Genomic DNA, 17,098 nt, shown 5'->3' with positions numbered 1-17,098 from the left:
GGGGTCCCATACTGTACAGCAATACTCCAAGTGGGGACGCACTAGGCTCTTGTATGCTTGTAATTTAACATTTCTCGGTGCATTATGTAGATTACGACGGAGAAAGCCAATCATGCTGCTTGCTCTGGCTGTAGTTATATCAATATGTCTATTCCATTTTAAATTGTCTGATAAGACAACTCCTAGGTATTTGTGACTGGACACTGTTTCTATCTGGTGACCGGCTAAGGTGTACGTGTGATGAATGGGACGAGACTTCCTTGTGAAGCGCATAACGTTGCATTTGTCAAGCTTGTATTTCATTTGCCATTTTTTTGGCCTAGGAAGAGCCAGGTCCAGGTGCTGTAATTCACCCTAATTTTCACCGCTAACGGTTTGTATTAGCGTGCATTAATTAGTATTTTGCATTAGTTTGCATTAATTAGTAGTTCGCATTGAGTTTGCGTTGAGTTTGCATTGAGTTTGCATTAGTTTGCATTAGTTTGCATTAGTTTGCGTCAATTAGTAGGACCCCCTCGGGGTGATAGAAGGGTCGGTATGAAAAAGTCTTAAACGATGAGTTATATAAAACAAATATCAACTGCTCTGTATTCGGATGGTGGTGGAAATTATCACTCCCTCGGTGCTTTTCATACCGACCCTTCCATCACCCCTCGGCTAACGCCTCGGGGTGATAGAAGGGTCGGTATGAAAAGCACCTTGGGAATGATAATTTCCACCATCATCCTCATGAGCAGTCAATATTTGTATACTATTTCCCACCGGTGTATAGTACGGATATTGTCTTATGTTTTATAATCCATTTCACTGTTATGCCTCTATAACTCCCATGTAGGCTCCTAAATATGTACAACTTTTTTTTAAATCTCATGCACGCATCATTCCCCTCATCATTTTCGTTTTTTATGTAGGGCCTATATCATTCTATACTTTATTTGTACGAAGATTGTAAATTACACATCATTGCATTATTCTTGATAGGTTTAAAGTTATAGCCTACTGTTAAGTTGGCTCTAAAAGAGTGGTTGGCTCCTAATTTTATTATTATTATCATTATTGTTATTATTATTATTACTATTATCATCATCATCATCATCATTATCATTATTTTTGCCATCATTCTTGTAAACCAGCATAATGGACTTTGTCTATCGATCCTGTTTGACCACAGGGCCTACACTGATCAAAGTTAAAACGAACCCTGCATGGGTGCATGCCTTATATTGATTGGAACTGTTCATAATATTAAATTAACATAAAGCCCAGATTTTAATACCCAATCTCCTACCCCTTTGTTTTCATTGTTCTGTGTCCCTAGCCCCTCCCACGTGTGCACTATTATGTTGTTATAATAGATGTATAAATAGGCCCGTGTCAAGCCCATCCGTTTTCCCTCCGAGGAATTCTTCTAGAGACGAAAGCTCAGGTGCCTTTTTTACTCATTTTTTGGAAATAATTCATCAATTCGAAATGGGTAGAAATGCGCTTTTTATTGGACCTTTATACTTACAAACTGTATGCAATATTGTAAGATATCCCGGAAGTACCGAAAGTGATGTACGTTACTTTGATGGCCATGTTAGAAAAAGCGGGACAACCTTGGAACTTTGAGACCATATTGCGTTACCAAGTGTGTATTCTTATATCATTCGTTATCGTTGGAGTGTAACAAACACTGCAACAACGGTGTCAATCATGCAAAATTATGATTGATGATGTTGTTTGAAAAAGATAACGATCGATAATGGAGATTTATGTCTCACCAATGGTAACACTATAGCAGTCGGCGTAGGCCCTACATAGGCCTATAGCTATACGGGGAACATGCAGTGTAGGCCCCTATTATGGTAGTAGATTATAGTTATAATAACAATAAAGGATGCATTATCAAAGTGGACACTGAAAAGCATAAGACTCGCGTTGTATGAAGTAGGCAACATCATTCTCTTCTTAATCCATTCTACATTATACATAATTGCGTTGGAACTGAAATATCGAGAGAAACCTCGTCTCATTTTTCTTGTTTGTAAAATCTTTCTAAGGAAGAAGAACAAAAAAAAATTTTTTTTTTTGTTCTATGATGTTTTGGTTTGTGTTTTCTGTAGTTTTGCACTACTGCAGCTTCTAAACTGGTATGTAAATCTCGCTAAATAAAACAGGTGGCATAAAATGATTGTTTTCTGTAATAAAAGATTTAGAATGTGACGCATCATTTTTTCTACAATAAAACACATGCATAAAAGACTGAAATGCAGGATGAAAGCAAAAACCTTTAGGTCGACAAAATTGAAAAGTTCAAGATGTGCCTATGAATGAGATGTTTAAGTTGGCAATGAATCATTAGAACTTATATTCATGATAGAGATGTAAAGTAGTTTTATTTTTAGATAAATATGCATTTTTTTTTTTACAAGGCAATCACTATACACAATACCCATCATGCTAAGAATGTAAAAGAAATGTCTTGTCTTCTCTCTTAGAGGACTTTCCTTTCTCATCCAGCTACGAAAGCCTTTAGGTAGTCACTTCTATATTAATAATGATTATTGGTAAATACAATGTAATACTAATATCACTCGGTTTATTTGACCTTTGATAGCTTAGTTTGGCTAAATTTGTTAATTCTAGTTTTGCCAAATTGTAGTTCACTTGTACTTTAGAGCGATTGTGTTTTACCAATAAGGATTGTTGTATGTCATCTTTAAAAAAAAAGTAAGATTCTTACTAACATTAATTTTGAGAGATTGTAAGTCAGACAGGAAGACATTGGAAGATTAAACATAAGATTACCAGTCTCAATAATACCTCTCAGATCAGAGCAAATGACAAGGGATTATTATACACTACAGATAAAATGATACGTAATCGTGCTTCTTTCATACATAACAAAAACAAAATGCTGCAAAGGGAAACTGGTGACAATAGAGTCAAATCTGACGAATCCAAGGAGGGAAATGGTTGGAGCTCCAGGGTGTATGACTTGTAACTGATCCCGAGGATGGTGAAGCCACCGGCAAAATGAATAGCGCCAGCTATCATCACATTGCCTGTCTGTAAGTACATTGTACTGTACGTTCCATCGATACTGTAGTCCAGTGCATACTCTTTCATGTTGCCCGTGTGTACTCTACGTATGTACGTACATATACATAGCTAACGTTAGAGGTGCGTGACGCGACGGCTTACGGATACTGTACTCGAATATTCAGATGTGAGGTGCTGGTACCTGGTGACAATACAGTATTTGGTCTGCTGGCTAGGTCCTCAGCGAAGGTCAGTATACAACTTTCATCTATTGATATTGACTCAGTATACATGTAGTATAATGCTAAGTTATACATAGCCCATAACATATGTAATAAATCATAGAATTAGGGTCTAGATCCAGGCCCTATGTTTGTAATTGTATTAGTGGTATCATTGGTGAGTGTGACTGTACTGTGTTGCAAATGACTTTTCAGGTGTCGCCATGTCTCGTGCCGTGCTGAGGTTGGGAATGCTCGCTTCCAGCTCGCGAAGGGCAGCCCACTTCTGCGTGCTTGGAGCAGCGGCCGTCAAACTCCCTTGTCAGCGAAATCATGTACAGATGCATGTGAGTTAACATTAATCTTTATTTAATTATAAATATCAGGGTTGGACTTTTGAATGTCTGACGTTTGTTTGTTTTTTTACATCATGCCATGGACATGGTGTACAGTAGACCGTTCTACTAAAACACCATTTAGACTGATGGTCGTGATGGTATCTGTCTCTTCACGGTGGGCTTCTTATCTGACATTGGGACATGTATGGTCAGCCCCCGTTCTAATAAATGGGGGGATGACCATCATGTCCCGACGTCAGATAAAAAGCCCACCAGGAAGAGACAAATACCATCGGTCTACTAGAAGCTTCTAGAATCTAACAGTTAGGTGTTGTTATTAGATAGAGTCTAGCAAGTCCTGTAAAGCATGATATTTTCATGGCATGATATTTTCGCAAGTTGCCTCTAACATTCAATGCATAGAATGGATCTATAGAGTAGACAAGAACTTTCATGTGCATTTTAATTTCGCAAGTCTTGGCTCTCGCAAAATTCGCGAAATTAAAATGCACGAGAACATTCCTCATTTTACAGTGTTGCACCTGCAATCTCGAGGCCCTCACCACTGTGTAGAGTATTCTTGGGCCGGGGGAACAGTTAAACTTCTTTTAGGAAGAATTGGCATTGTTGTATTATGGTTTGAGTGCTTGTTATTGTTTTGCTTAAGTTGCATGCGCAAGGGTCTATAACCAATTCCCCTATTTTTTATTATTATGTATGAGACAACGAGGTTAAAGCAAACACATATCAGACAGTTCGGTTTACATTGGAAATGGCCTTCTCAATCGAACAGACTTTATTTACAACCGATCAGGATCATACGTGCATCGACATTCTGTCAGTTGTAGCGTTGTAGTGACAGACAAAAATCTTATATTATTCTGGCATTCAGAATAATGCTTACAACTTGACCATAAATTGAACAGATGTACATTACCCTTCTTGACTTGTTCAACATCAAGCTAAATAATGTGGATCCACAGATATTATCCGAATTAGGAAATTCCAAATATTGTTATAAACATTCACCACCAATAATCTAACAAGGTGTACCAGGGCAAGAAATCTCCAGTTTATGTTAATTCCGGAATGTTCTGCGAAAGTCCACTGAATGGTGTGCGTCACTTTGCGAGGACGGCGTCGTCGAAGATGAGTGCAAAAGACGAGACCAGAGCGAAAAACTCGAACATGACGGGTCCAGAGCGTGATGAAATGGGAACAGGATGACAGTTGACCGGATGCTCGACGTGAACGAGGCTAGGAGCAAAGAGTCAGAGTTGACTGAAACGATGTAGATGCCGCATTGTGGTAGTCATCGGAAGAGATTGAGCGGACATTATCCTCTTATACACGTGTGTATGTAGAGTCAACAGTTTCTAATTGCCGGTTGTGATTAAACACTGATTTTGGGCTGCGGTGCTGTTCTCCTCCCAGAAAAAATGCTTATTTTCAGGCTGTCGAGGCATGGGGCAGAAAAGCAAGGACTGCCAGGCGAAACAAAGTCCTCTCAAAGTTTTCAGCCAAAAGTTGTGTAGAAACAAGGACTGCCTAACGAAACAAAGTCCTCTCACAGTTTTCAGCCAAAAGTCATGAAGTTGAGGAGAATAATCAGCTAGACGAGCTGATCTCGGGCAGCATAATCAGCAGTCAATGGCAATTTCAGTGTCATGCTATTTCCGAGTTTTCAGGGTTTTTATATGGCTCGGTCATGACAGCGGAGTGGAGGTCGTGGTCATCCTCACTTCCTCTTCAGGGGTCAAAGATGCACACGAAGTCTCCGTCCAGTCTGGGGTCAGATTTTGTTTTTAGCTGCCTGGCTTTAGGATGTGTCAATCAGACAGCAACTGGTATATTTCCATGTCATCTTATTTCTATTTTCATTCATACGCACAATGAGATCTATTTGCCCTGAACTTGGAAGAAAAACGACCCCGGAAACACTAAAGAGTGAGGGGTCAGTGGCGGTGTTCTTCCCTAAGAGGTGGTGATTTGTTATGGTCAGTGATAATGAGGCTTTGGGCCAAGGGGTACTTTATCAAAAGGTCAGGCAGAGCGGTCAACTGTCAGCTGTGGTGCTGTGCTGCAGTGTGACATTTTGCAGTGCCCACTTCTACTGCCTATATCATAATAAGAAACTGTACAAATACAATAGCAGGCACCCGTCCTAGTTTTAAACAGACTTTCCTTCTCTTTTCCTAAATCAATGTAAATATAAGCTGCAAGAGGGTTTTGCACATTTTCACTTTCAGGACGGAGCAGTGCACTGTGGTCACCATGGTAACGCAGTACAGCGCTGCTACATTCTAGTGGACAAGTCAACATTTGTAGTTTACTGTAGTGTACTTTGTAGTTATGGCATGCATGTAAATTATGAATCGTACGATGTGATCATCATGATCATGTATTACGTAACATTAAGAGGTCTAGTCTCTAAATTGTGGACTCTTCCATCTACATGCAGTATACAAGTTCACATCCGCTCCACCCCGCCCCCTTCAGCTGCTTTGTTGTTTCTCACTCCCAGCCAGTTGAGAAACTTGGCATCTCTGTAATAATCAACTCTCGGCTAACATGCAGAAACTTGCATACAATGTAGCAAATAGTTTTGAAGGATTTTACCATAAGCCTGACCACAAGAATTTGAAGTCCGTTATGAGATATGTGGCATGCCTTTTGATTGTATATATACTTATGTACGTACTGTATATATAGGATTTACTGTTGCTCCTTAGCTTTTTGTTTTTGTTTGTTTGCTGTATGCATGGAAGCATGGGCAACATTGATATTCAAATTCACTCCTTCAGGTCTTGAGAAAATAGAAAGTATAAGATATTAGATAAAAAGTTTGGAAATGATAGGAACAGGGGCGGATCCATGAATTTCGTAAAGGGGAGGCACCTTTACAAAACTAGGGGGGCACACGTGCCCCCATTTTTTCTTTTTATTTCTTTTGTTTAAAAATAAATAAAGAGGGGGCGCACGCCCGGTGTGCCCCCCTCTGGATGCGCCACTGTAGGAGTGACAGGTATATGCAGGTATTGTAAATGTAATGAACCTGTGCTTTAACAAGTGTTTTCTTTAATTCCCACTTAGCAACCAAAAAGATGTCGAGGTACAGGAGGCATTCTGGGCAACCTCTTTGGCTACAAGTTCCTCGACAAGTTTGATGAGAGAAGCAAGATTATCGTCGTAGATGGGAACATTGGTGCTGGGAAGAGCTCCCTGGCCAAAGGTCTTGCAGAAAAGCTTGGGATGCGGTACATGAAGGAAGCCACTCTGCACTACTTTGATGAAAAAGATCTGGGAGAGGGCAAGAAATACGATGACAAATTCGTGGGTATGTAGTCTGAACATGTTTGATAGATCAAGCTTAGATTGTTGTCTGGGACCCCATTTACAGTGCGAGGCTCGGCCGCGGCTCGGCCCAGCCCCGCTTCAGTGTAAACGCGCAAAAGGCCAAATGTGGGGCCAAAATTGGCCTCGCATTTGGCCTCGCTCTGGAGGTGGTCTGGCCGCGGCCGAGCCGGGCCTTTTCTCGGTGTAAACGCAAACTGGGCCAAATGCGTGGCCAATTTTAGTCTGGCTTCCGAACCCTCTGCCCGTACTATTTCGTTATTCAGGATATTAACCCCCTCAACGTCGAAAACTAGTATACACTTGTAGTTTAAGGTGGTTTTGTCCTGCAAAGGATTTTTCCTTCGGCAAAGGCCTATGCCCGAACGGCGACTTCGTTGCCACGGAATCCAGGTGGCAAAGGGTCTGAAAACCAGACTATACCAAATTGCGTTTGTTTACAAGCAGAGCGCCACTACGACAAAATATTGAAAGGTTTGAATCAAAAGCGCGGCCGAGCCCGGCAGTGTAAACGGACAAAATTGTGGGGCTCGGCCCCGCAATTGAGGCTGGGCTCGGCCGCGGCTCGGCCCAGTCCTGCACTGTAAACGGGGTACAAGAACTCCTTAAAAATATAGGGTAACTTTAAGAGTGTTTTACATGAGCACTTCAGGTTTAGAGAAAAACTTTGCTACTAGGTGTTTCAAAAAACATTACCCACTTTTGATTCTTAATAATTCAAAAACAATATATCAGATAACACTGTCATTGATATGAGTGATAGCTGAATAGTGTACACTACATTTTTGTTGGAGGTGGTTTAAATATGAAAGCATAAATCAGTTTCATGAAATCCATGATTAATTTCACAGTAAGGTTTCAGATTTTGCTCTTTTTTCAACCCTCTGTACAAAACTTTCACTTTGCACAGGGGTCAATGGGTGTGTATGGGAGTGTGTGGTTAACACCCTGACAATGGTCCTGAACGATGGCCAGGGTTTGAATGCTTTATTATTTATTCATGAGAAATTCCACTATCAACAACTAGTCTTCATTCAGCCTCTGGCAGTACATGTGTAAAGTCAAACGCCTGCCGATACTGTCGTTGAGTCACGACAGTGCTCTCCCTACTTCTGAAAAAGGAAATTACAATGAATACCTTCTGTTCTGTGGTAAACATGGTGACAGGAAGCAAAGAAAATCAATTAGAGTATACACTTGTGTATATGGAGCCTTAAATAAATCTACTGTGAAACAAATCGCCCCAACGAAAAATGCTGCTGAACTCTTTACCAAAAATGATCTCTTTTTATCGAAAAAGCGACAAATTTGTCAGACTATTAGTAGACAGTTGTATTAAAATAAAGAACTTTAGATCATTTATGCTTATTTATATCCCAAATTTAATGATATGTGAAGCAAAATTTGAAAATGATTGTCAGATGGAATGGAATGTGGTGTTTAACAAGCACATGGAAACATGTGCTTACTTTTTCGATGTGCATGCATTTTACCCTTTACCGTGCATGAATTCAGACTAGCAGTGCCTAGGGCAATCCACATGAATTATTGATTAAGCATTCATGTGCCTGGGAGCGCGAGACTGACGCCTAGTCAACAGGTGGTTCAGGCATGTCCATTGTTCAGTGCCATTGTCAGCACACACTCACATACACATCATTGGTTCCTGTGCAAAGTTCAATATTTGTATAGAGGGTTAGAATTTGACCAAATTCTGAAACCTTACTTCAAAATCAATCTTATATTTAATGAAACTGATTTATGCTTTCACATTCAAATCACCTCCAACAAAATTGTACACTATTCAGCTGTTACTCGTATCAATGACAGTTTTATCGGATGAATAGTTTTTGAACTATTAATGATCAAAAGTGGGAAATGTTTTTTGAAACACCTAGCATAAAATCAATTTGTACACAAACCTTACAACTTATTGTATGAGCCCGACATACTCATATATAGTTTTACTATGTTTGTGTACATTAGCTTTTAGCAAGTTTGTGTGTAATTTATGGCAACAATAGGATTGAGAATTTCAAGTGTTTGTATCAACACCAAACCACTAAGCATTAGGGTCCCCAACAGTCTACTCTAACAAGTACAACAAATATCCTGTTATCTGCAGATGAAAGCTGATAAGTGTTTGATAGTAAATGCTGAATTCTTTGACAATATTTATATAGATTTACTTTTCATACTTGTGTAGGAGAGTACAAATGATGTTACATAGTAAAATATTGTGTTTTTTTTTCTGTCTACTGTCCACAGGCTACTGTTCGTTAGAGCGGTTCTATGCTGACCCCTTTGACAAGGATGGTCATTCCTTCCGCTTCCAGCTGATGATGTACGCTGTCCGCTTTGTGCAGTACGCAGACGCCGTACAACATCTACTGGAGACTGGTGAGCCACTGGATGTCTCATGTCTCACTCTATGACACAAAACACAAGCCTTATTTTTTTCTTTTGTTGAGCAGATGTGTAGTTGTTCTTAACCTAACAGTCAGTCTTAGTTGCTAGTGGCAGATATTGGGTATTAAAGCTTGTGTAGCACGTTAAAAGACTTTCTTGCTGTAAAGATATTTTGTCAATGAAACCGTTGCCACAATGTTTATGGGTCTTAAAGTAGATTATACTGGCAACACAACTGCTATGATTAGATTGCCTGCTTTTGAACAATGCAATATTTTGAATTTTACAAATTTATGTTAATATATTTGCCTCAGTAGTGGAAACAAACATGGGAAAATGCAAGCTTTATAATCATTCTTGATTGTTTACATATAGTATACATGGACCCATGTGAAATATGAGTACAAAATGTAGATGTAATGTGTACTATTTCATTGGCATTATTCTCATTGTTGGAAAATCCACAATGACAGACAATTCAGTAAGGGTTGTCACAAGCAATTCACTAATTGTTTTAGTCTCAATAGTCATACACATGTGCACCATTCTGTTGGGTTGGGTTTTTTTTTTGTGAGGTATTATTTACATTTACATTTAGGTTAAATGCAACATTAAGCACTATTAAAAAAAAACAAAACCCCAGGGTATAGTGATGGTGCATTCAAACATGAAATACAGTGTTCTAATGAATATCACTGGTATGCTATTCTTGTTTAGTGACCTTATAATCGTTTCCTCTGGTATGTTATAGGTCAGGGTGTGGTGCTGGAGAGGTCAGTATACAGTGACAGTGTCTTCATGGAAGCCATGTACAAGATGGGCTACTTCAGGAGAGAGTGTGAGTCTCCCATTCAGATACATACTAAATGGAATACTTTAAGCCTGAAGGTACTATTCACGTTCTTCACTAGAAGAAGAATACAGTGCACTCCTGTTATAACAAACATGGTTATAACGAAATTCTGGTTACAATGAAGTAAAAATTCAGGAAGTTTCATAACTGTCATATTTCCCTGTGATGTGACTTTTTTATGTGCAAGAACTATGCTGTGTTTTTAATAATTCAAGTTGTATTTGTATTCAATTAATTGTCCTCTGGTTTGCCTTTGTTTTGTTTTATGGACAAACCCAATTAAGTTCTGCAATGCTGTAGTCAAATGTTGCAGTGGGGATTTAGAGGATTTTTATTCCCTATTCACTGACATTTGATTTTAAGACATTGGTGCTGAATGGTCAATGAGCACAGCAGCAGATGTGCCAGCGAGGGTTAAAGCAGTGCATATCTTGTGATTCTCCATAGATTATAGGTAAGATACAATGTACCACAGGAGACAACTTCACATTTTAAATGGTGTACACATATATAATTGTGTGCAGGTAATCTCTAGGTACATACCTAAATATTATTTCAAGTGTGTTATTTTATGTAGACTCGGTACATCCCAGTGGATGATGTTCTATTCCGTCTCACTCATTCTCCTCCAATTCTCACAGGTTATGACTACTACTACGAGGCACAGAAGATTTCCTTGTACCGCCTGAAGCCACCCCATCTAGTCATCTACCTCGATACTCCAGTCTCCCAGCTAGATGCCCATATCAAGGCAAGGGGTCTTGTAAGCATGCATACTTTGACATCGCTCCATCTCCGCATTTCTGAGCTCGTGTGTGATCTGCTTTCAAATCTTTGTACCTTACATTCTCACAAATTTTAAAGCTATCTTTAATTCTTCTCTTTCTGCCAGAGCACGTTGTGTGAGTACATGTGCATGCTGAATTGAAAAGTAACCTCTTGACTGAGAAAATATGACATTAAATGTCAAATGAAGTATAAACGATGATGGAGTGGTCTCTGTGTGGACCACTGTAATAACATCTACAGTCAAAGAGATAAAAACACAGATGTGTCTAAATTGAGGTAATCTGGCCTTAACCATAGATTCCTACTTTCTCCTTGTAAAATGATGAGTGACATGTCTAGTACTTCGGGTTCCATGCAGCTACTGTTGGCGAGCAAAAAAAGTGTTAAGGTAAAGCTACTGAGGTAATGTGATTGCATTTTGGTAAAGAAATGTTGTTTGCTGTGTGCATAGTTGCTATACATGGATACATCGATTATCAAAGCATTCAGCAGTCACCTTTGATAATTTATCACACAGTAATTCCTAATATAAGGTTTGAATACTGGTTTTAATATATTTTATAGGCTTTGTGGAAGCTAAATAACAGATCACACTGGATGCTCTACTTGCTTCAATCATAACATTTATTGATTTGCGTCATTCATAATCACCAAATGCAAACTCAACCAAAGCCATCTGTTGCATGTAATTGTAGAATTAGATGACTGCAGTGACCAAGCAAGCTAGTCATATTTCAATGATATAGTAAAATTTTCAGGTAACTTGGCCACTAAGACATAAGACTCATGAATTGGCATGAGTTTCCAAACTTTTCTATGTCTATGAATCAAAGGGTCACCTGGGAACTGTAACTCTACATCTTTTAGGTGAATTGAATCTTGCAGTTTTGAATGCTAAAAGAAAATAATCCTTTTTGCCTCCTTTGCATCTCTGATTCTTACCAACCTTCCTCTTCTTTGTCTTAATTGTATGTGACTGCTCCCCCAATCTGTATGCACATTGCATGCTGTATGTACCCTGTCATTATGATCATGTTTAATTTCATTCTTACATTGTTGAACTACACACATTTTTCTGTGTTACCTATTTCATATCTATTCCCATGCATTACATGTTGATTACTTATCTGTACTGTTGATCACTCCACCATATCATCCCTTTCTTGACAATTGTCTTTGTGCATGACTCATTGTCATTTCTTGTTCTTGTGACTCTCCTCTCTTACCTTTCCTTCATATCTGTACTTGTCTGCCATGCCACTGCAATCCATTTTTCTTCTTTATTTCCTTCATTTTGGCACAAAACAATTTTACCCATTTTCTCTCAATCCTATTTGATATCTTACATGTCCGGTGATATTGTTTGATCGTGATAACCTTTGACATGGTTGTGAATTTGGTACTAATGTATCCTGGCGTCTGGTGGCAATCCTCCCTTCCCTCCATCTCTCCATCTCCTTCCTCCCTGTCCTTCTCCATCTTCCCCTTCCCTTCTATCTGTCTTTCTGCCAGCCTCATGAACAGGACATCCCTGTGGAGTACCTGCAGCACATAGAGGATGAGTACAAGGAGAAGTTTCTTCCCGCCATGGGAGAGACATCGGAGGTCCTGGTGTACGATGTCAACAGTCCCAGGGATGTGGACAGGGTAAGAACCACTCGCCCTTATAGGAGGTATCTGGATATCTCATGGGACAATTCAGGCTATACATATGATTTAAGCTGCTGTGCCGCCATGTTATTACGCACACTCTGTGGGGACTTGCACACATTTTCCAGCAGAGCTTTTCACACAAAGTGTATGACGATGTGCATGGTAAGATTGGGGCACGGTGGCTTCAAAGCGATTGGCTAATGAGATATCTAGATACCTCCAAAGAGATCAGTGATAAGACCCCATAAAACCACAGTTTAGACTCGGAATGCATGATTAGGTGATACGCCATTGGCGTATCATCTATTGTATTTGTACGGAATCTTCCTTTTTTTCCCCTTGTTTCGTAATGTGTTTCCTCCATTTAGGCTATGGCTGCTTTAAATTGACATTTGCTTCACACAGGTAATCACTTTGACAGAGTTGATGATTGGTTTTGACTCCTTATCTTTTCATGGTAGATGGTTGAGGATGTTGAATTCTTGAAGTACGAGCATCTTCCATGGAATGAGATGACTGACGACAACTTTGACAGGCTCTACAGATTGTGAGTACTTTGGTGTACTTACCCTCTCTTGTACGCACTTTCCCTTGTTTAAAATTTTGTTTGTTTGTTAAGGAGGGCATTTTTATCAGGATACATTGTACATTTAAAACTTGCATGATTCTTAAGAGAGCATACCACTATCATGTTCTGTTCAGTTTATAAGCAAATTAAGAAGCACTGTATGTGGAATCATAGATAGGAAATACATCATGTGATGCGATGGATGTATATTGTAGGGCAATATATCGCTGGCCCCCGCATGCAACCAGTCGCAACTACTAAGTGTGCATGCATGATTAGCAAGTCTATATGTATTGTATGTGGGTTCATGCAGCCTATGCATCATTATTTTTTGTGGAACCAACAATTTAGAAGCAATAAGCAGTGAAAGTATATCCAGCATTAACATACAAACACACAAAGTCATGCATTGAATTAATGTATTTTATGAATTTTGCAAACGCGGTAGATCATTTCTTGGTTCCTAGTATCTCTTTGCAGAAATCAAAGCCATAATACATGTCTCATTAGCATAAAGCAAAAACAGGTAAACAAAAGTCTTGCTAGCCTGGCAGTCCCCTTTACAGCAAAAACAGATATAATACAAAAGTCGTCTGTATCTTGGCGCTCCCCTTTAAGGACCAGTTAAGATCTGTAAACTGCTTCTCCTGCTTAGTGTTAAAAGGGTGTTATACTGAACTTTGCTTCTGAGTAACTTAAATTGCTATGACCACTCCTTATAGTTCTTCATTTCTCCTAGCCTAGTGGGTGAAGAAGAGAGCTTTGCTTCCACGTGTCAGCATTTAAACTCTGCTTAGAACAACGATTTCCTGTATCGCTAGATTGACTGTTTTCTGGTACATTAGCATGGCATCGTTAACAAAGAGAATGGAAGAAGCCACACACAATGCACATACAGTAGATATGGACAGGACATGACTTTCTGTATACCTGTCATCGCATCACAGCACTGACATAATACATCAATTTCAGTTTGGGATTATAGTAGTTAGTACATGGGTATAGATGATAGAATGGTGGAGGTGATTTTGCATTGAAACCGAATTTTTGTCTGCCTGCAGTGTGCGTAACAAGATGGAGGTGACGCGGTCTATGTGGATGCCAAAGTATCTCCCTGAGATCACCTTTGGAGCTGACCAGTTCAACAGTCTGACCCGAGACTTTGAGGAGGTGAGTGACCAGGCCCTCTGTAGACAGAGTTTTGCCAGCTCAGTTTGAGACTGTCATCATGTTGCTTCCAATCACAAGGACAGAGCTGCCAACTAGTACTGATTTTCAGTAATTTCTACTGAAATTGGGAAAGAATACTGAAGGTTACAAGCAAATAACTGATTTTAGAAATCATTGTCTGTGATGTATTCTATTGCACTGTTAAGGATTACTGATTTTCACTCAAAAAAGGTGCAAATTACTGATTCTCAGCCATCAAAGTACTGAAAGGCTTTTACAAAAGTTGGTAGCTCTGGGAAAGTCCTGTGTTAGGCAGATGTGTTCACCATGTGAAGCCTTAAACCGTTTGCCGTGCAAAGTTTGACCTGCTGAAATTTGACAGGTTCCCTACCTGTTGTAACCAAGCACCAGAGCCCCTTTTAATTTGAGTTCGACCAACTCAATTATAGACAGTTACAATATTCAAGTGTAGACCCTTATAACGTAAAGTTTTGCCAATTTTAGCTCACGCTTTCACTTTGGTGTATCCCAATGTGTATTTTTGACAGTGTTTAAATAAAAGCCCATGCTTGACTTTTTTTGTTGTTGCTCACTTTCCTTGCAAACCTTTGTCATAGAATAGATGTAACATCTAGAGTTGTGATTTACTTTGCACACCACATTCACGGCACTGTGTGTGACTTGGTGACGAAATTGTATTGATGGCAATATGGTTAAACCTTTTTTGTATGAGAGACTCTTGCAAGTGACAATGGCTGCAGTTCTCAAATCTCATTCACCGTGCTTTGCGGTGTTCCTGCAAAAAGTATTTTTTTCCCTGCATTTGCATATTTCTGACACTGAGTTTTTATGTCCCTTTTGAATGAATATGCCTTATGAGTGTTATGTTGTTGCGTCCAGTTGTTTTGTTCTTTGTTAACTTGATTTTTTTTTTGGGGGGGGGGGGAGGGTCTGTGAATAAAACTTCAAAGTATTGCTAGGATAAATGAGAAACATTTTGTCCCATTCGTGTTTGACAGAACCACTCCATTCACAAGGGATTCAAACCAGGGTACAGTCCAGACCAACCCATCTCCAAACTCTTCTTCAAGTAGGTCAGAGTTCACTGCCATGGCACCATCCAGGGAGATGTAACCATGGAAATCTAGCAAACCTCACTTGATTGGGTGGAATGAACTGTGATGATGAGGATGACAGCAGTTGCGACTTACATCTAGCATGTGTCTGGTGTGTATGTCTCACTCTACAAGTTAACTCTATGGCTGCAGACAAGGCTACAATTATGTTTTGTTACAGAAGCAATAAACCATTCTCAGTGGACATTGCTTTTAATAATCGTATCTAGTCTTTACAAGCTTCTTGCTGCATACAAGACTTGACATGCTAGTGACAGGTTGAAAGACTAGTTCAGCATTATCTCAGTGCTACTATGATCATTAGATTTACAAGGTCTCCAAGAAAAACTGACATATGTGCACCCATCTCTGTGGAAGAATGATAAGGACATGTTCACATAACTTAAGGGAATGAGTGCCATTGACAGGGAAAGTTTAATGTTAGGTCAAGGTAGAAGACTCCTATTGTTTGTTGTACAGGAAACATTATAATTGTTCCCATGCTGTCTTGGACTACTAAAAACGAACAAAGAAGGACACGCCATATTGTATAGGAATCATTCATTTATATAGGACGGCTGTGTTTTGATACCACCATGGTCTCTTAATACTGTGAAGGTGGCATGGTCATGTCAAACATGTTTTGCTTTTTTCAACACACTTCATATAGCTATGCACCATGAGTGCCAGAATCATTGCTTTAAAATGCACTGTATTTTGAACAGTTTTCCGCAGATGAAAATGTTAATGTGCTTCATGCTTTGGTGCACATGACATCAATGTTATGCTATTAATGATGCACCACAAGAGTGCATTTTGTCTATTTATGATATACACAATTTGTAGAAGAGAAAGCATTAATGAGATGGCGGAGTTTGATGTCTACATTGTCACAGTTCATTCAGCATGAATGGCCTAATCTAGTGAGGGACTTATTTGTAAATAAATGAGTGTATGGAAACACTGATGACTTCTGAGAACAGATAATACAGATAATAAAGTCATATTGAATGTTGAAAGAGAGGAAGGTTTGGGATGTTTTGTAATTTGTGTCCAAAGTTATCTTGAAGCGGTCATTATGGTTTACTAAAGCGATTTGACTGATTTTGCAGAAAGGTGTGGATTGCATACAATATGTGGCTTTACCTGCACACTGTATACATGCATCTGCAGCTATCCTTGCCATGTTCGAGTGACTGTGACTTAGTGTTTGATTTATGTGATAGATCATAATAAGCTCTTTTTTTTTTTCTGACCCTACCAAATAGCGTCTGTAGAGTCCCTTCCAAACTTTATTGTTGTGTATTAAAGTTAGACAAGCCCACTCAAGTATGTTGCTGACGTTGCTACAGAAAGGCTATTGTAATACATTAGAGATTAGATGATTACATCATGCCCATCCATGAACAGTTTCAGGGCACCTTTGTGGATTAGTGAACAGGAGTAATGTAGTAGATGAGGCCATCAAGGAAACAGGCCTCCTAAAGGATGGCTTAATGTCACAGCCTTCGGAAGTTACTGAAGTAGCGATGACATATTGTGCAGTATCTGTCAACAACAGCATTCATGTATTGAGAACTTTTATGATGTGTCTTCCATGTGGT

At 39.3% G+C, this 17,098-nt stretch overlaps 1 protein-coding gene across 1 annotated transcript; it reads left to right on the top strand.

Annotated features, from left to right (window-relative positions):
* Window positions 1-3,176: 3,176 nt before the first annotated feature.
* On the top strand, window positions 3,177-15,473 carry LOC139729269 (NADH dehydrogenase [ubiquinone] 1 alpha subcomplex subunit 10, mitochondrial-like). Its single transcript, XM_071640198.1, has 10 exons — window positions 3,177-3,273; window positions 3,462-3,592; window positions 6,677-6,920; window positions 9,206-9,337; window positions 10,098-10,184; window positions 10,841-10,962; window positions 12,501-12,635; window positions 13,103-13,188; window positions 14,271-14,379; window positions 15,399-15,473. Exons 2-10 carry the CDS (start codon window positions 3,470-3,472, stop codon window positions 15,471-15,473), a joined length of 1,113 nt encoding a protein of 370 aa, XP_071496299.1. The 5' UTR covers window positions 3,177-3,273; window positions 3,462-3,469.
* Window positions 15,474-17,098: the final 1,625 nt, after the last annotated feature.

Source organism: Diadema antillarum, unplaced genomic scaffold (genome assembly GCF_040938485.1).
Source record: "Diadema antillarum isolate AM-2024a unplaced genomic scaffold, OU_Dant_1.0 seq00000233_RagTag, whole genome shotgun sequence".
Lineage (NCBI taxonomy): Eukaryota > Metazoa > Echinodermata > Echinoidea > Diadematoida > Diadematidae > Diadema > Diadema antillarum.
This window is presented reverse-complemented; position numbering and strand designations above follow the sequence as displayed.

Excerpts from the sequence above, each read along its gene's own strand:
- LOC139729269 (XM_071640198.1), top strand. The coding sequence starts at position 3,470 with ATGTCTCGTGCCGTGCTGAGGTTGGGAATGCTCGCTTCCAGCTCGCGA. Across the intron at positions 10,185-10,840 it reads GGGCTACTTCAGGAGAGAGT|GTTATGACTACTACTACGAG; the intron begins GTGAGTCTCCCA and ends CAATTCTCACAG. Across the intron at positions 13,189-14,270 it reads TTTGACAGGCTCTACAGATT|TGTGCGTAACAAGATGGAGG; the intron begins GTGAGTACTTTG and ends GTCTGCCTGCAG.